Source organism: Rhinopithecus roxellana, chromosome 5 (assembly GCF_007565055.1).
Source record: "Rhinopithecus roxellana isolate Shanxi Qingling chromosome 5, ASM756505v1, whole genome shotgun sequence".
Classification (NCBI taxonomy): Eukaryota; Metazoa; Chordata; class Mammalia; order Primates; family Cercopithecidae; genus Rhinopithecus; species Rhinopithecus roxellana.
Window position 1 is genome coordinate 32396584 of NC_044553.1, and position 19991 is coordinate 32416574.

At 42.2% G+C, this 19991-nt stretch overlaps 1 protein-coding gene across 5 annotated transcripts; it reads left to right on the forward strand.

Moving 5' to 3' along the window:
- The first annotated feature begins 503 nt into the window (after window positions 1–503).
- SPATA5L1 (spermatogenesis associated 5 like 1) lies at window positions 504–19813 on the forward strand. 5 transcript variants are annotated; one of them, XR_004057458.1, is made up of 8 exons: window positions 504–1695; window positions 3471–3656; window positions 9150–9308; window positions 13242–13451; window positions 14266–14487; window positions 15962–16092; window positions 17689–17814; window positions 19432–19805. XR_004057458.1 is itself a non-coding variant. In XM_010352954.1 (8 exons), the coding sequence occupies exons 1-8, from the start codon at window positions 505–507 to the stop codon at window positions 19597–19599; spliced, it is 2364 nt and encodes a 787-aa protein (XP_010351256.1). In that variant the 5' UTR covers window position 504; the 3' UTR covers window positions 19600–19813. The 5 variants fall into 5 exon arrangements, 3 of the variants coding, with proteins under 3 accessions (XP_010351256.1, XP_030787305.1, XP_030787306.1); XM_010352954.1 differs by having other exon boundaries at window positions 14266–14458; window positions 19432–19813; XR_004057457.1 differs by lacking the exon at window positions 19432–19805 and having other exon boundaries at window positions 14266–14458; window positions 15962–16198; window positions 17689–17813.
- The last annotated feature ends 178 nt before the right edge of the window (window positions 19814–19991 follow it).

Genomic DNA, 19991 nt, shown 5'->3' on the forward strand with positions numbered 1-19991 from the left:
CTTCCCTCCCGCTATGCTGGTGCTTTGCCATAGGAAGGGTTGTGCCTGGACCTCCCAGATTGGAACGCCGATTATCTAAGGTCCCAAGGCTGTATTCTCAGCTACACCAAGTCACCTCAGATATTTGCACCAGAGCACCCAAAATTCTGTGCCCATGGGGATAGTTGGCGTCTGTTCACAAAATAGCAAAGTCTCTAGGTTGCTATTCCAACAGCGGCAGTACTGATGCTCCAGTTCGAAGGCCAGGAAAAGAGAATGTAACGCCGGTAGCTTCCAAAATATATGTAACCACCAAAGTACATGCTTAATGACCTAGTGAAGTTAGCTTAGGCCGCCTCCCAGACACCTGTAATGAAAACCATCTCGGCAAAGCTCTTGGGTGGGCAACTCGATTTCACAAAAGCGGACACCAACGCTCTATCCAGGGATAAATGCGTTGTCTAATGTTCCCATTGGCCCTTTCGGCCTTCACTCAGCGCCTGGCAACGCAGTCTTCCCTAGCGCATGCGCGCCATCTGCTTCCGGCCTGCGAGTTCGGTGTTCCGCTCTTATGGGCCGGGTGGATTTCCTGCCCTGCTTTTCTTTCTCCTGGTTGATCTGTGTGCGATGGCTCTGGACTCGGATCCCTTCCCTGAAGGGCCTCTCTTAAAGCTGCTACCCCTAGACGCTAGAGACCGGGGCACCCAGCGCTGCCGGCTGGGCCCGGCCGCCTTCCACGCCCTGGGCGCGCGCTTGGGCTCGGCAGTGAAGATCTCGCTACCCGACGGCGGCTCCTGCCTCTGCACTGTCTGGCCTCGGCGGGACGGAGCAAACGGCTTTGTGCAGCTGGACCCGCTGTGCGCGAGTCCCGGGGCGGCGGTCGGGGCGCCGAAATCCCGGAGGAGTCTCAGCCTAAGCCACCTCCTCCTAGTGCCCTGTCCGCCCCTGCGGCGCGTCTCCGTGTGGCCGGTGTTGCGAGAGCTGGCGGGCGCACCTGGTGCCCCGAATACAGCCGAGGTGCTGGAGGCGGCGCAGGAGCTGCTGAGAAACCGACCTGTCTCCCTGGGCCACGTGGTGGTCGCTCCGCCGGGCGCTCCTGGCCCGGTGGCTGCCTTGCACATCGTCGGCGGAACGCCCAGTCCCGATCCCGCTGGGCTCGTCACCCCTCACACTCGCGTCGGCCTTGGCGGGGAGCCTCCGTCGGAAGCCCAGCCGCAGCCCGAGGTGCCCCTGGGAGGTCTTTCGGAGGCGGCCGACTCGCTGCGGGAGCTCCTCCACCTTCCGCTCCGCTACCCGCGCGCCCTGGCCTCGCTGGGCTTAGCGGTGCCCCGCGGGGTGCTCCTGGCGGGGCCCCCCGGAGTGGGCAAGACCCAGCTGGTGCGGGCCGTGGCGCGCGAGGCGGGTGCGGAGCTGCTGGCAGTCAGCGCCCCCGCGCTCCAGGGTTCCCGGCCTGGGGAGACCGAGGAGAACGTGCGGCTGGTCTTCCAGCGCGCCCGGGAGCTGGCCAGCCGCGGGTCCAGCCTCCTCTTCCTGGACGAGGTGGACGCTTTGTGTCCCCGGCGGGGCGGTCGAGCACCCGAGAGCCGCGTAGTGGCCCAGATGTTGACGCTGCTGGACGGCGCAAGTGGGGACCGCGAGGTCGTGGTTGTGGGAGCCACCAACCGGCCGGACGCTCTAGATCCAGCGCTGCGTAGACCCGGGAGATTTGACCGAGAGGTGAATAGGCTTGGCGGGTTGGCCCACTGTCGGTGGAACCTCGGCCTTTTCTGGCGCCAGTTGGCTGCCCCGGAGGCGTTTGTCTCTTGGGTTTGAGCATCGGTGAGGTTGGAGTGGGGCTCTTTGCAATGCAGAGAACACGTTCTCTGCCCATATATGATCTGTGAGTCAGGACCCGTGTTTCCCCAGAGTCAGATTGTCAGGACCTGTGAGTCAGGATCTGTATTTCCCCAGAGTCTAATTGTTTTGGGAAGCGGGGTGGCCATTACGGATTAATTTTGTGCAGGTCCTATAATCAGTAATGTTAATTCTTAAGAGAATTTTGGTCACCTACACGCATGTTAAACTCATGTTTTGGAATGAGAATTTAAAGAAGGATAACCTCAAGAAGTAAGTGTGTTGAAATAAAAAGGGAGAAGGCGGGGAAGAACTAAATGGAAGCAGGCATTAACTCTTCTGGATTTATTCATTCCTTGTCATAACACCAGCACCCTATCCCACAATTGAGGAAATACCCACAACTGCTCCCTGAGTTGTCAGGGAAGTTGAATATTCAGAGCCGTCCTATTTTATAAGCTTTGGTCCTAAATTGACTTGAATGCTAAAGAATAGTTTGAAATTTAGTGACTGATATTTGTATTTTGTGATAGGATTCAAAAGAGAAATGATAATTACACTCTTTTAGTTAGTTCAAGACTTGAGTGGATTTCTTCCTTGCACTATCTAGTACCTTTGTGTCCTTAAGAGCAGGGACCTAGCTATCTATACCTGGCTTCTAGAACTTTGTGTGTTGTTAAAAATAACAAAAACTTGTTAAATGACATAGAATTTTCATTGTGCAACTTTCTAGCCAGTGTTACTCCTGGAGTATTAGGATTTTCATATATTCAGAATCTAAGCTGTACGTAAAGTGCACAGTACTAGTTCCAAAATGGTTCACTAAATTGTCGTACATGTTTATCAGCATAGAAAACATACATTATTATTTTGGCAGGGCTTGGTGGCTCACGCCTGCAATCTCAGCACTTTGGGAGGCTGAGGTGGGTGGATCACCTGAGGTCAGGAGGTCGAGACCAGCCTGGCCAAGATGCTGAAACCCCGTCTCTACTAAAAATGCAAAAATAAGCTGGGCACGGTGGCGCGTGCCTGTAGTTCCAGCTACTCGGGAGGCTGAGGCGCCTGGTTCAAGAATCACTTGAACCAGGAGGTGGAGGTTTCAGTGAGCCGATGGTGCCCATTGCCCTCCAGCCTGGGCAACAGAGTGAAACTGTGTCTCAAAAATGAATTCATAGTATATATATATATACACACACACACACATATAAATTTTTTTGGAAGTAACTTTTTAAATGGATCTATTTTTATTGATACATAATTGTGCATGTTTTGGGGTACATGTGATATTTTGGTACCTGCATACAGTTTGTAATTATCAAATCAGGGTGTTTAGGATATCCATCACCTCAAACGTTTATCATTTCTTACCTGAGTGTTGGGAATATTTCAAATTCTCTCCAGTAGCAATTTTGAAATATACAAGAAATTATTGTTAACTATGTTCAACCTACTCTGCTATCAAACATTACACTTAGTCCTTCTATCTAACTGTATGTTTCTACCCATGAGCCAACCTCTCTTCATCCCCTCACCCCCCAACCCTTCCCAGTCTTTGGTTGCTATTCATTCTGCTGTCTACCTCCATCCATGAGATAACTTTAAAAAGAATATATTTTAAACTATAAACTTCTTTTTTTGTTGTTTTGCTTTGCATATAGGTGGTCATTGGGACTCCCACACTTAAACAAAGAAAGGAAATTCTGCAAGCGATTACCTCAAAGATGCCCATCTCCAGTCATGTTGATTTGGGCCTTCTTGCAGAAATGACAGTTGGCTATGTTGGTGCCGACCTGACAGCACTCTGTAGGGAGGCTGCCATGCATGCTCTCCTTCATAGTGAGAAGGTAAGAAGCGTTAATTTATGACCATCTGTGTTAATCTGTTATTGTAACAGATTAATTTGGGGGTTAAAAAAAATGGTGAGTACATTTCCTTAGAACATTTGATAGCTTCCACAGCTGTTGCTTATACATTTTACATCTCAACTCTATATAAATAGTATATGATTGAGGGTGGGGATAAAGGGCTGAGTCCTCTGGGTCTACTGAGTAAATGTGTTCTCTACTCTTACAGTAACTCCCTTGTACTGAAGCCCAGAGCAGCCAAGAAATAATGTATCCCCAGAAGAATCAAAGAGTTTTTTTTATTTGAATTTTTTTATTTTGAGGCAAATTCAGACTTAGAAGTTACAAAAACAGTACAAAGATTTTCCATATACCCTTCTCCCAGATTCTCCAAATGTAACATTTGCCACATTTGCTTTATCATTGTCTCTTGTGTATTTTCTTCTCTCTTCATGTGTATTTTCTTTTATATATACATGTATATAATGAAATATTTGAGAATATGCTACATCCGTGATGCCCCTTTACCCTTGAAAACGTAAGTGTATCTTTCTGAAAAACAAGGACTTTGTACAAAGTCAAACAAATGATCAAGCTGAGAAAATTAACACAGACACAGTACTTGTACTTAAATAGGCCTTAATCTAGAATCATACTTCAGGCTTTCTTCTATGACCATAACTTTTTAAGAGTCAGTTATTCTGTAGAATATTCCTCAGTTTGAGTTTGACTAATGTTTCTTCATGATTCAATTCAGTTTTTGCATTTTGGGCAGGAATATAATAGAAATGATCCTGTGTGTTTCTCTTTGCATCTGTTAGGCAGCACATGATATGTTTCTGTTCTATCACTGGTGAAGTTAACTTTGATTTCTTGGATAAGGTGGTGTCTGTGAGATTTCTCCATTGTCAAGATACTGTTTTTCCCTGTAGTGTTAATAAGTTATCTAGTGGGAGACATAAACTTTTCTAACCTAGGAGAAGATTGGGCACTTGGAATTGTATTTAAATTTGTCCTTGACCTGCAGGTCTGTAATTCATGACTACCTTTCCTAACAATATTTAAGATAGTAGATTAAATATAATACTTTTCAACATTGTTGTTTGGAAAATCCAGTATTTTGTATATAATAAATAGTCCTGAATCCTTAAACCCGTTCAGGAAAAAACTGATTTCAGCAGGCTAAGGATTCTGAAACAGAGTTTTCAATCTCATTTGTAACATCAAAATTGTCTTTTCATCTTAAAATGCGAAAGAATGATTTGTTATCCTAAATTTTGAAAAGCCTTTTTACCTAAATAATTTATACCTTGCCTCACTTCCTTTCCTTTATTTCTACAGTTACACCGAAGGTGGGGAGGAGTTATGTGATCTTCTAGTGATCTTTTAAGTCTTCATCTTGTAGGTTTAGACCAAAACTGCTTGAAGTTTTAAAGTTCTATGTGTAAAGGTGTGAGAATACATGTCTTTTGAGGGAGACAATAAGAGTAAGCAGGAGATGGAAGGGAGATTTACATTTAGGATTTCCTCTGCTTTGAAGTTCCAGGTTTGACCGTAAGCACCTCTGACTTAGGTGGCCCAGTCAGCTGCTGTCGTCCCAGGGTGGAGCCCACTGCTACTTCAGGAGGGGCCTGCTCAGGTGTAGTTACCACAGTTGATGGCTGAGTTCAGAAACAACCAAGGGGAAGTGGAAGGAAGAAAGGCAAAAAGGATGAAGGGACAGAGACAACTGGGAAGGTACTGGCTCCATCTTTTATTCTTTCCCCCACCAGCTGAGGGGCTTCCACTACCTCTACCTATGCCAGGGCAGATAAGGGATACCTTACAGTTTGTTAAACTTTTTGTGAAGTATTCCTATTAAAGGATTAGAAATGTAGTTTAACACTCACACATACACAGAGGGGAAAGAATGTATTTGCCCAAAGAATCAAGTAAAATAATGTGTACACACATGATCTGGAACTATAAATGAGATTTTCAAATACTAGTTGGTGTTACCTAAAGATTAGTTAGTATTTGGACATCAGACACCTAACATCTGATACTGTCAGCCAGTTAAAAAGGCTATTTTTTTAAGTATGTGATAGCGTTATTCATGAGAAATGAAGATAGAAAATTATAAAGAACTGCCTACCTGAAATGTCACTTTCCAGAGATGACAATTGTTAACACTTTTGGGAGAATACTATACGGAATAGCTCTATACATACAGATTCACTTCACATCAGTTCACAAATAAGACAAGACTGGTTGTTTTTGAAAATGGGAATTTGTGGCCAACTAGATGTTTAGAATTAGATATAAGAGGGCAAATACTTTAATAAATACAGTACAGACATTTTTAATAAAATTTTGAGGACCTTTTAACTAACAAAAATGTGTTTCACTAGAATGATCAAGGAGAGTGTAAAGAGTCTCCAAAATATAACCCGAGAGTGAAGACGACTTTTCTAGGCATAACATAAACCCTAAAGGAAATTATTTGCTGATTTGACCATTTGGGGGTGGCAAAACAATACTATAAAGTCAGAGTAGGAAAAATACTTTCAGTGCAATTTCCATGATTTGGAAAGAACTTTTACAAATCAGCGAGAATAGACCAACAGTCCAAGAGAAAATGGGTAATAGGATATGAACAAGTAGTTGACAATAAAAGGAATGTCAATAAACACGAAAAATCTTCAACCTTGATTTCTTTTAAAATTATTGTCTTTATTTTGAAATAATTTAAAACATATAGGAAAGTTGCAAGATAGTTACAAAGAACTTCCACTAAACCCTTTATCCAAATTCACCAATTTTAAACATTTGCCAAATAAGCTTTATCATTCTCTTTTGCTCTCTTTCTTGCGCTCTCTCCTCCTCTTCTCTTTCTCTGTCTCATCTCTGTATATATGTATTTATATGCCCATAGTATTTATTTATTTTGGACCATTTGAGAGAATGGGTTGCATATATCATAACATTTTATCCCTTAACATTTTAATGTCTATTTCCTAAGAACAGCAGTGTTCCTGTATGTCACCACAGTATGGTCATGTGTAGTATTGCGTCCTTAGAGCCTCACATGTAGAGGCACAGGGTGTTCATTGGTTCCTCATTGGTAATGCTAATTTTTGTCAACTAGTTCAGGTGGTGTGCATTTTCTCCACTGTGTAACTGCTATTTTTTCCCTTTGCCACTAATGAGAAATCTATGGGGAGACACTTGGAGATATCCTGCTCCTCATCAAACTTTCAGGCTGGGCGCAGTGGCTTATGCCTATAGTCCCAGCTGCTCAAGGCTGAGACAGGAGGATCACTTGAACCCAGGTGTTCGAGGCTCAGTGAGCTGTTGCCTCAATGCCACTGCACTCCAGCCTGGGCAGCAGAGCAAGACCCTGTCTCATAAAAGAATAAACTCCCAGGCCGGACACGGTGGCTCAAGCCTGTAATCCTAGCACTTTGGGAGGCCCAGACAGGCGGATCACGAGGTCAGGAGATCAAGACCATCCTGGCTGACACGGTGAAACCCCGTCTCTACTAAAAAATACAAAAAACTAGCCGGGTGAGGTGGCGGGCGCCTGTAGTCCCAGCTACTCGGGAGGCTGAGGCAGGAGAATGGCGTAAACCCGGGAGGCGGAGCTTGCAGTGAGCTGAGATCCGGCCACTGCACTCCAGCCTGGGCGACAGAGCGAGACTCCGTCTCAAAAAAAAAAGAATAAACTCCCCTCAATGTAGCATCCAATTCTTGCTCATAACAGCCTTTAATATCATGATTGCAAAAAAGGCAATTTTTCTAATTCCAATATTCCCTTTACCTCATTCTGAATTGAAGAAATTTAGTTAACACAGTAATGAATGAGTACTGGTTATTCTGTCGTATTGGCAGACATTTAAGAGTTTGGTAATGGACCAGGCACAGTGGCTCACGTCTGTAATCCCGGTACTTTGGGAGGCCGAGATAGGTGGGTCACTTGAGGTCAGGAGTTCGAGACCAGCCTGGCCAACATGGGGAAACCCCATCTGTACTAAAAATACAAAAATTAGCCACGTGTGGTGGCGCATGCCTGTAAATCCCAGCTGCTTGGTAGGCTGAGGCATGAGAATCACTTGAACCCAGGAGGCGGAGGCTGCAGGGAGCCAAGATCACAGCACTGCACTCCAGCCTGAGTGACAGAACGAGACTCTGCGAAAAAAAAAAAAAAAGAGAGTTTGTTAATGTCCAGTATTGGAGAGGTGTGGAGAGAACACAGCTTCATGTTATTGAAGGAGAGTAAATTGATACAGCTTCCTTAGAGGACAATTTGGTAATAGCTGTCAATGTGTATGTGTGTACTTGTAAACCCAGTAATTCTACTTTGAGGAAATTATTACATAATATACTTGAACATGAGTTTGAACATGGTGGCTCATGCCTGTAATCCCAGCACTTTGGGAGGCTGAGGTGGAAGGATTGCTTGAGCCCACGAGTTCCAGACCAGCCTGGGCAGCATTGGGAGACCCCATCTGTACCAAAAAAAAAAAAATTATTTTTTGGCCAGGCATGGTGGTTCACGCCTGTAATACAGCACTTTGGGAGGCTGAGGCAGGCGGATCACGAGGTCAGGAGATCGAGACCATTCTGGCTAACACTTTAAAACCCCATCTCTACTAAAAATACAAAAAATTAGCCGGGCGTGGTGGTGGGCGCCTGTAGTCCCAGCTACTCAGGAGGCTGAGGCAGGAGAATGGCGTGAACCCAGGAGGCAGAGCTTGCAGTGAGCCGAGATTGCGCCACTACACTCCAGCCTGGGCAACAGAGCGAGACTCCGTCTCAAAAAAGAAAAAAAAAATTTAATTAGCCAGGCTTGGTCGCACACACCTGTAGTTCTAGCTACTCCAGAGGGTGAGTTGCAAGGATTACTTGAGCCTGGGAGACTGCAGTGAGCTATGATAATGTCACTGCATTCCAGCCTGGGCAACAGAGTGAGACCCTGTCTCAAACAAATACTTGAACACGAGCACAGAGACTTTTTCAGTTGCAGCTTTGTTTTTAATATCAAAAGACTGGGGATGACCTAATGTTTGTCAGAAAGGTGTAGCTGGGGTAAATTCAGTAGTGTATTATGGAATTCTCAAAAAGAATGACGTAGAACTGTATTGGTTGACATGAAAAGATCTGTATTAGTTGACATGAAAAGAACTATAGTAGTTGACATGAAAAGGTGAAAGAAGAAAAGTACAGGTCGATATAGTATGGTTCCATTTGTGTATCTATTTAAAAGGACATTTGTATGCTTATTATCATAACATACTGGAAGAATCACAAGAAACTGTTGACATCTTTCAGGGAAGAATTAACTGGCGGGAATTGGCAGGGAGACATTTATTCTTTGTACTATTTATATAAATTGTTTTTATAATGATAACAAAATTACAAATCCAAAAGAAGATTTAAAAAACGAATTGTGCCATAAAAAAAGACCAACCTAATTTTTGGTTTAATTTTGCTTTTTTGGGTGTATTTGTTCAGAACCAGGACAATCCTGTGATTGATGAAACAGACTTCCTTGAAGCTTTTAAAAATATTCAACCCTCATCATTTCGAAGCGTCATTGGATTGATGGATATCAAACCTGTTGACTGGGAGCAGATTGGTGGCCTTGAAGATGTAAAACTGAAGTTAAAACAGGTAAGACAGATAATCTACTTAATCCAGTAGGATATTACAGATTAACATTCTGTGCATTTATGATGACAACATACTGCACTGAAACTACTCTTTCTCCTGTCACTAATGTGATCCTAACATCTAAATCCAATGATTGCTTTTCGGTCCTTATTTAATTGGACTTCTATGGATGTCTAAATTGGTTTTTATAATTTCCCACCTCGACCCTCTCTTTTTTTGTTTTTGCTTTAAAGAGTTTATAACTAAGGCTGGGTGTGGTGGCTCATGTCTATAATCCCAGCACTTTGGGAGGCCAAGGGAGGAGGATTGCTTGAGTTCAGGAGTTCAAAACCAGCCTGGGCAACATAGCAAGCCCTTGTCTCTATTTAAAAAAAAAAGTTCATAACCTAAGGCTGGGCACGGTGACTCATACCTGTAATCCCAGCATTTTGGGAGGCTGAGGCGGGTGGATCACCTGAGGTCAGGAGTTGAAGACCAGCCTGGCCAACATGGTGAAACTTCGTCTCTACTAAAAATACAAAAATTAGCTGGGCATGCTGGCAGGTGCCCATAATCCCAGCTACTCGGGAGGCTGAAGCAGGAGAATCACTTGAACCTGGGAGGCGGAGGTTGCAGTGAGCCGAGATCCCACCACTGTACTTCAGCCTGGGCGACAGAGAAAGACCCTGTCTGGGGGGGGGAAAAAGTGTGTAACCTATAGTCTTACAACTTCAGAAGGCGGAGACAGGAGGATCTCTTGAGGCCAAGAATTCAAGACCAGACTGAGCAACATAGTAAGACTCCCTGTCTCTACAAAAAAAAATTTTTTTTGAGACACGGTTGCTCTGTCACCCATGCTAAGTATGGTGTCACAAACACAGCTCACTGTACCCTTGAACTCCTGGGCTCAATCAGTCCGTCTGCCTCAACCCCCCAAGTAGCTGGGACTGCAGGTGCGTACCACCACACCTGGCTAATTTTTTAATTTTTTGTAGAGATAGGGTCCCACTGTGTTACTTAAGTTGGCCTTGAACTCCTGGGCTTAAACAGTCCTCCAACTCGGCCTTCTAAAGTGCTGGGATTATAGGCATGAGCCACCATGCCTGGCCTACAAAAAAATTTTTTTAATTAGCCAGGTGTGGTGGCAGCTGCTTGTGGTCCTAGCTACTCAGGAGGATCACTTGAGCCTTGACCCCAGGAGATGGAGGCCGCAGTGAGCTATGATTGCACCACTGCACTGCAGCTTGGGCAACAGAGTGAGATCCTGTGTCTTCAAAAAAATATAAAAAACAATTTTGGCTGGGCACAGTGGCTCACGCCTGTAATCCCAGCACTTTGAGAGGCTGAGGCAGGCAGATCACCTGAGGTCAGGAGTTAGAAACCGGCCTGGCTAACATGGAGAAACCCCGTTTCTACTAAAAATGCAAAAAATTAGCTGGGCATGGTGGCGCGTGTCTCTAATCCCAGCTACTCGGGAGGCTGAGGCAGGAGAATCGCTTGAACCCGGGAGGTGTAGGTTGCAGTGAGCCAAGATCGCGCCACTGCACTCCAACTTGGGCAACAGAAATGAAACTCCATCTCAAAAAAACAAAAACAACGTATAGGCCAGGCGCGGTGGCTCACACCTGTAATCCCAGCACTTTGGGAGGCTGAGGTGGGAGGATCACGAGGTCAGGAGTTCAAGACCAGCCTGGCCAACATGATGAAACCCTGTCTCTACTAAAAATACAAAAATCAGCCTGGTGTGGTGACGCAATCCTGTAATCCCAGCTACTCGGGAGGCTGAGGCAAGAGAATCGCTTGAACCCAAGAGGCAGAGGTTGCAGTGAGCTGAGATCGCACCACTGCACTCCAGCCTGGGACAGAGTAAGACTCCATCTCAAAAAAAAAAAAAAGAAAAATCAATTTGTAATCTAAAACGGGTCAGCAAATTTTCTATAGAGAGAGCCACACAGTAAATGTTTTAAACTTCACAACCACTCACCTCTGCCATTGTAGCATCAAAGCAGCTGTAAACCATATGTAAATGAGTAATTGTATTCTGATAAAATTATGGACACTGAAATTATATAATTCTCACATGTCAGAAAATATTCTTTTGATTTTTTTTTCAAGCATTTAAAAATGTAAAAATTCTTAGTTTGGGCTGTACCAAATATAGGTGGAAGGCCTTAGTTTGCCTGGATATCTGATCTAAAAGACATTAAATGGATGCAGTACAGGGACTGGTAAAAGCACAAAATTGAAATGAACAAGATGGCTACCTGATAGTGGATTTCACAACTCTTCAGATCCTCTCACCTGCATTACATAATGTTTCAGAAATTGATTTTGCCAATTCGCCTACATGTGATCCTGCCCTAATGAACTAGGTTTCTCTAACCACACACATAACAGACTGATATATAAGTAATAATTATAATTTTTTCATCTTAGCCAGGAGCTCTATCTCCAGTGAACCCTAGAATTTTTGAGTCCATGGATAAGAGCATTTATATAGGTGCCAATATTTTTTATGCATTGTCTTATTTAATCTTTACAAGATGCATGAGAGAAATTAGCCACACCTTCCTCTTGGAAGCACTCTGTTTCCTTTGCTTTGAGACATTAAGCTTTTCTGCCTTTCTGGGCACCCCTCTCCCCTGCCTTAAATGTTAGTGCTCAAGAGGCTCCCGGAGTCCTCTTGTTGGAGCTGTGGGTGATTTTATGATGATCTTGATGTCCGCAGCATCAACTGACCCCTGAAAACTGTTGACTCAGAAATCTGTATATCTAGAGTAGACGTTTCTTCTGATCATCAGAACTACTTCACTGCCTGCCTACTGGATAACCCCAGAGATGTCAAACTCAGCATGTCCAAAGTTCAGCTAGTCAGCTCTGCCCCCACACTTGGATCCCCTACCTCAGTTAATACAGCTAGCCACCCCATCCCCTAAGTCAGAAATCTGTCTTCTAAAGGCATAGCATTAGAACTTTGTCCTTATGTAAAGTACAATTCTGTTGTATGTTTCAAATATCCATCCCTTCCACACCATCTTCACTACTTGTGACACTCCAGCCTTATTTTTGTAGACTGAATCATTGCAAGAAACTTCTAACTGGTCTCCCTGCCTCTAGTTTCATTTCCTTCCAGTCCATTCTTCATACTGCTTCCTCAGTGCAGACTAAAGCTTTCAAGGCCTGTTGTGATCTGGCTCCTATCTCCACTTCAACGCCATTACTTAACTTGGTTTAAGCCTGAGTTTTTGCATCTGTAAAATAATGATTAAAATGGCTAAAAACCATTTACCTTAAAGGTAATGAGGACTCATTCACTATTCAGTTTACTACTACTGAGTGCCTCCTTTGGGTCGGTGTCATTCTAGGTGCTGGGGATTTTAAGGTGAGCTTTGCTTATGTTCTAGCAGAATAGAATGACAAACCCAACGTGGAAAAATAATAATAGTGAATAAGTGCTTTAAAAGTAAAGGATGGGCAGTAGCATAGAGAATGAGTAGGAGGAGGGGGGGTTACGCTTTAACCAGGTGGTCAGGAAAGACCTCTCCAAGGAACTGACATCTGTGCTGAGACCTGAGTGATGAGGGATAGCCACATGAAGATCTCAGGGGAACGTTCAGGCAGCGAGGAAAGCGAGGAAGGCAAGGAAAGGCTCTGAGATGGGAACAAACTAAGTGTTTAGGAGCTAGTCAGATTATATAAGGCCTTGTCAGCTGTGGTGAGTAAGGAGTTTGAATTTGGATTTTATTCTCGTTCTAATAGTAAATCATTGAAGGATTTTAAACAGGAAGTGATGTCACCTGACTCAAATTATAAGATCTCTGCAGTGTGGAGAATGGACTGTTTCCAGCTCATAACAGGAGCCTGAGAATTGTTAAATGAACAAATGAATTTACTGGATGATTTGACATTTTATTATTACACTAAAACAACTCTTCTCTTTTTGTGTACTTTCAGAGCATTGAGTGGCCTCTGAAATTCCCTCGGGAATTTGTTAGGATGGGCCTGATACAACCGAAGGGAGTTCTCCTCTATGGGCCCCCTGGATGTGCTAAAACCACTCTGGTGAGGGCCCTGGCCACAAGCTGCCACTGCTCTTTTGTTTCAGTGAGTGGAGCTGATCTGTTTGCACCATTTGTTGGAGATTCAGAAAAATTCTTGTCTCAGGTTTGTTTATTTCCCCATATGTTTAAATTTACTTTTGAATTTTTATTTCATTTCTTATGGACAAACATTTTTTAAAATATTACTAGTGTTTTTTCCAGTTAAAAAAGTTATACATGTTTATTGAAAATTTAGAAAATATAGGAAAGTGTAAATATGAAATCCTTCATAATCCTCCTACCTACTGTTAACATTTTGGTGAATTTCCTTTGTCTTTTTTTTCTGTTTTAAATAAAATCAAGAGTAGGTTTTATATATCTATAGCTTTATCCTGCTTTTTAAAACTTAATATTACCACTTTTGAAATTCTATAGTATCAATTCTTTGAAAATACGGTTTTTAACTCTTACATAATATTCCATTGTTTCTTGTTTTATTTACTCGTTCCCCAATTCCTAGAATTCAGAATCTTTTTTAATATATTTTAAAAATTATAAATAGTGGCCAGGTGTGGTGGCTCATGCTTGTAATCCCAGCACTTTGGGAGGCCAAGGTGGGTGAATCACTTTAGGCCAGGAGTTTGAGACCAGCCTGGCCAACATGGCGAAACCCCATCTCTACTAAAAATACAAAAAAATTAGATGGGTGTGGTGGCGCACACCTATAATCTCAGCTACTCGGGAGACTGAGGCACAAGAATTGCTTGAGCCTAGGAGGCAGAGGTTGCGGTGAGCTGAAATTGCACGACTATACTCCAAACTGAGCAACAGAGCATGACTGTCTCAAAAACAGAATTGTAAATAGTTATGTGGAAAGCATACATTCACATGACTAATGTATAACATACAGCTTTTTAATATTTTTTTCCTAACAAAAGATATTTCGACAAGCAAGAGCAAGTACTCCAGCAATTGTGTTTTTGGATGAAATTGATTCAATCTTGGGAGCTCGCTCAGCCAGCAAGACAGGATGTGATGTTCAAGAACGAGTTCTTTCTGTTCTCCTGAATGAATTAGATGGTGTTGGACTTAAGGCAATAGAGAGAAGAGGAAGTAAATCAAGTCAACAGGGTAAATACAAGGAGCTGAAAAATGAAGAGGTATTTATTAGCCAGAATGCACCTAAAATCCAGGCCAACATTAAATAGAATGCATATATGCTATAGCTTTACTTACGCTGAATTCATCTCGTAGAAGGATTTATTATAATTTCAGTTTGACTTTGTTAGGGCTTTTAGAGCTAATAAAAATTGTGATTTGGCTAGAAAAGGTGAGGTACATCTTTATAATAAGTTATCTTAAATATAAGAATGTAAATTTTATTTTTCCTAAGAATGAGAAATATAATTTTCTTATTGCTAATAGAGAAGGCAGTTTATTCTTGTTTCCATGTCCTAAGAAACCAGTATTCATTTCTTTCTAAAAATTTTTATGTAGGCTGGGCACAGTGGCACACCCCTGTTATCCCAGCACTTTGGAAGGCCAAGGCAGAAGGATTGCTTGAGACCAGGAGTTTGAGACTAGCCTGGCCAACATTGCAAGGCCCCATCTATGAATGAATGAAGGAATGAATGAATGAATGAATGACAAAGGATACTATTTCCAATAGTCTTAGTAATGGAAAATTTCCAGTTTTCTTGAGAAATGGGTTTCTTTGGTTTTAATGAATTAAAATGGCCTTTGGAAGTCCCCTCCCTCTCTTTCTGAGTCTCTTCTCCAGATAGAGTTTGGTATCCTTAAATTATCCCTGATACGTTTTCTTTTCTTTTATTCCTTTCTTGTTCTCACTCATTTCCTATTTTTAAAATTGTTGCATGGGATTGTTGCATACACTCCTTAGGAACATGTCATACTAGAATTAGGAGGTACCCACGAGGTTATCTAATCAAATCATTCCATAATACAGGAATTCCTTCTATGGCATCTGACAGGTATTCACCCAGCATCTGCTAAAATACTTGCAAACATAGGGACCTTAGTACTTTGAGGGATTATGTCACTGGAGAGTTGCCTGATTACTCAACAAATGATTTTGAATGCTTAGTATGTGTAAAGCCTTTCTCTGTCTGCTTTCAGACATTTCTTTATCCAGGATTTGCATACCTGCAACTTAGATTGTCATTTCACAGACAAATAAAAAGTCCAGTAAATCTTTGACTCTTTAGGGATATGAGAGTCAAGACTTTTCTGTAACCATATATCTCCACCTGTTGGTCATACATATCTGTCTTTTCAAGTAGCCCGTTTAAGGTGTAATCCTTCATTGGAGGCTCAGGTGCACTCAAGTCACCAGATGAGTGTTCTCCTCTTTGGGATAAGGCTTTTCATAAGTTTTCATATGGAGAATGTCTCTTAGGTACTCCCTTAGCCATGCACACAAAGTACTTCTTCGATTAATGATTTGTTTCTGGGATATCTTGATATCAAGAAGCTGGTCTGGAAAGGGGATGTAAGCATTCTGGTCCCAAGAAAAGGATATCCCTATTTCAATTTAAATAGCCTTCTGATTTATAATTTTTTAAAAACTTATTAACAACTGATTGAAATTACTTTTTGTTGTGTGTTTGCCCTCAGAGTTTCAAGAAGTTTTTAACCGAAGTGTCATGATTGTTGCAGCAACAAATAGACCTGATGTGTTAGATACTGCTTTGTTACGACCTGGAAGATTAGATAAGATCATCTATATCCCACCTCCAGATCACAAGGTAATCATTGTAAACATTTACTCTGTGTGAGCTCAGCAGAATGGAATTCCTGTTACGACCTGGAAGATTAGATAAGATCATCTATATCCCACCTCCAGATCACAAGGTAATCATTGTAAACATTTACTCTGTGTGAGCTCAGCAGAATGGAATTCCAGTCTGGATATAGGTGTCCATGGTGTTCTACTCACCCTGGGTTCTACCTTCTTCCTTGCCTTCCTTCCTTCCTTCCCTTCTTTCCCTTCGTTCCTTCCTTCCTTTCATTGCATCATAATTTTGATCTGCCTTTGTTGGATACTCTGATCCTGTTCACAGAGAAACATAAGCCTAAATGTAAGGTGGTTATTGTATGTGTTGTGGCAGACTCTAAATACAGAGTCAACTCAGCATTATTTTGCAACTAGAGTGGAGGAATCGTAAAGTGTTAAAAGAGCTTTGAAGATTGAGTCAGCATCCTTATAGTACAGTGCAGAAGGTGGAAATCACAGAGATTATGCTGTGTATCGTGGTCAACCAGTAAATTTGTTGTCCTTAAAGTACAATGCAGAAACCTGAGATTACAGAGATTATGCAGTGTATCATGGTCAACCAGTACATTTTTTGTCGTTAACATCCAGAGCCACTGACAGGGAGGGCGAAAGGCACAGAGTGAATTTTTTTGTTCCTTGAGTTTTTATCAAGTTTTGAAGGGATAGAAAAATAAAATTTAGGCCGGGCGCGGTGGCTCAAGCCTGTAATCCCAGCACTTTGGGAGGCCGAGACGGGCGGATCACGAGGTCAGGAGATCAAGACCATCCTGCCTAATATGGTGAAACCCCGTCTCTACTAAAAAATACAAAAAACTAGCCAGGCGAGGTGGCGTGCACCTGTAGTCCCAGCTACTCAGGAGGCTGAGGCAGGAGAATGGCGTAAACCCGGGAGGCGGAGCTTGCAGTGAGCTGAGATCCGGCCACTGCACTCCAGCCTGGGCGACAGAGCGAGACTCTCTCAAAAAAAAAGAAAAATAAAATGTATTATCTGTTATACCTTTAAGTTATATCTGATAATTCATGTATTTGCTTCTTAAGCCATGTCTAATAGTATTATTTGTACCCAAAAGAGAGATTCAGCTGGGCGTGGTGGCTCACATCTGTAATCCCACACTTTGGAAGGCCAAGGCGGGCAGATCAACTGAGGTCAGGAGTTTGAGACTAGCTTGGCCAACATGATGAAACGCCGTCTCTACTAAAAATACAAAAATGAGCTGGGTGTGGTGGCAAGCGCTTGTAATTGCAACTACTCGGGAGGCCAAGGCAGGAGAATCACTTGAACCCAGGAGGCAGAGGTTGTAGTGAGCCAAGATCGTGCCACTGCACTCCAGCCTGGACTACAGAGCAAGACTCCATCTCAAAAAAAAAGAGAGAGATTCATAAGTTTTTTATGATGTCATGATTTTTACCATTGTCATACGGGCCATTGATGACTTAGTCTTTCTAACCCCTGTATATACTTTCTCGGTAATGTGAAAGAAAACTCAAGCTAAAAATATTTTAATAAATCGTTGTATCAAACATAAATGTTGTAAGATTTAAAATACTGTTTTTTATTTTGTTCCAGGGCAGGCTTTCTATTTTAAAAGTCTGTACAAAAAACATGCCAATAGGTCCTGATGTCTCCTTAGAAAACCTAGCAGCAGAAACCTGTTTTTTTTCTGGAGCTGATCTTAGAAACCTCTGCACAGAAGTAAGTTAATTAGTGAAGAAATTTGTGGTTCAAAACATTTCTTCATCTTTTCAAATCTTCATTCACTCAGCAGTATTTACTAAAAGCCTGTGTGGTACAGGCTTACGAAAAAAGTTTTTCGTAAACTTTTACTAAATATAACATTAAGAAAAATGCACGGATCATAAGGGTACAGTTCATTGAATTAAATGATCACATTTTTATAATCACTACTTATGTCAGGGAATAGAACATTATCAACACCCCAGAATCTTCCTTTGGGTCCTTTCCCAACCTCTGTCTCCTACCTTCTTCTGAAAGAGAACTGGGCTTAGTGACTCATGCCTGTAATCCCAGCACTTTGTTGGGGCCAAGGCAGGAGGATCATCAGAGCCCAGGAGTTGAGACCAGCCTGGGCAACATGGGGATCCCATGTCTCTAAAAAATTTTTTTTAAATTGTCCCGGCTACTCAGGAAGCTGAGGTGGGAGGATCACTTGAGCCTGGAGGTCAAGGCTGTAGTGAGCCATGATTATGTCACTGTACTTCTGCCTGGGTGATAGAACAAGACTCTGTCCCCTCCACACAAACACACACACACACACACACACACACACACACACACACACACAAAAGGGAACCACTGTCCTCACTTCCAACAGTGGGGATTAGTTTTGTCTGCTTTTGAACTTTATATGAATGGAAGCATGTGGCATATGTTATTTTCTGTCTGGTGCTTTAACCCAAAAAGAAATTCATCATGGTTTTGTGTGTAACATAGTTTATAATATTCTAGTACACGAATATTCTATATTTGTTTATCCATTCTTTTATTTTGGAATATCTGGGTTTCTACTTTTTTGCCATTATGAGTTATGCTGCTGTGAACAGCCTTGTACATGCCTCTTAGTTCCCATGTCTACTTCTGTCTATTTGTAAACATGCTTAGCTACAAGGAGAATGGCTGGGTCACAGGGTGTGTGTTTCATCTATTCCTTTATAACAAGTGCTGGCTGAAGACTCTTCCCTACTTCACCATCAAGAAGATATTCTCTCATCTTTAAAAGTAATGTGGGCTCATAAAATATACATTAATATACAACTTGCTTTTTCTTTCTTCCCATGTAAGGCTTTCTTTTTCCCCTTAATGTAAGAGGTTGTGCTATACAAAGTGGATTTTTAATCACCTTATTTACCTTTTTAGCATAATATTTTTAGTGATATGAAAATTAGAATCCTATGAAGTGAGGCTGAGATTTTCCATTCAGAGTTTAAAGTATTACCATATATTGTTAAAAAAAAGAAAAGAGGCCAGGCGCTGTGGCTAACGCCTGTAATTCCAACACTTTGGGAGGCTGAAGCAGGTGGACCACGAGGTCAGGAGTTCGAGACCAACCTGGCCGACATGGTGAAACCCCCATCTCTACTAAAAATACAAAAATTAGTCAGGTGTGGTGGCAGACGCCTGTAATCCCAGCTATTCGGGAGGCTGAGGCAGGAGAATGGGTTGAAACTGGAAGGTGGAGGTTGCAGTGAGTCGAGATCGCGCCTCTGCACTCCAGCCTGGGCAACAAGAGCGAAATCTGTCTCAAAAAAGAAAGCAAAAAGAAATTGTTTTCTATTGCTTGTCTCTTAATAGGCTGCTTTGCTGGCTCTGCAAGAAAATGGACTAGACACAACTACAGTGAAACAAGAGCACTTTCTAAAATCACTTAAGACTGTAAAACCATCGTTAAGTCGCAAGGACTTGGCTTTATATGAAAACTTATTTAAGAAAGGAGGATTTTCTAACTTGGAAGGTATTTAAAAATCACCTTACACCCTTGTTCAGTTGTTCACGTTAATTGAAATGCGAACTTGCCTGTCGTTTGCAACTTCACACTTTTAGAATTTGTTTGTATTTCCTGTAAGTAAATAAATAAAAACAAAAAAAAACCAAAAAACACAAAACCTTGTGTCTGATAAGCTAAGGCTCATTTATTTTTAAAAGGCATATTAAATAAAATACTGTAATTTAGGAAGAAAGTATGTGTGTATTGATTTTATTGTAAGGGGTGGTTGGTTTTGGGTGATTGCTTTTTTATTAAACCCTGAAATAATTTCATACTTACAGAAAAGTTGCAAAAATAGTACAAATAATTTTTATGTGCTCAAACCCAGATTCACTGATTTTTAACATTTTGCCACGTTTGCTTTCTC

What these genes read in the sequence shown, in the direction of transcription:
- SPATA5L1 (XM_010352954.1), top strand. Translation starts at nt 505, where the DNA reads ATGCGCGCCATCTGCTTCCGGCCTGCGAGTTCGGTGTTCCGCTCTTAT. An exon ending in CTCTCCTTCATAGTGAGAAG is followed by an intron (nt 3,657 to 9,149) that starts GTAAGAAGCGTT and finishes GTATTTGTTCAG; the next exon opens with AACCAGGACAATCCTGTGAT. An exon ending in TTAGAAACCTCTGCACAGAA is followed by an intron (nt 17,815 to 19,431) that starts GTAAGTTAATTA and finishes GTCTCTTAATAG; the next exon opens with GCTGCTTTGCTGGCTCTGCA.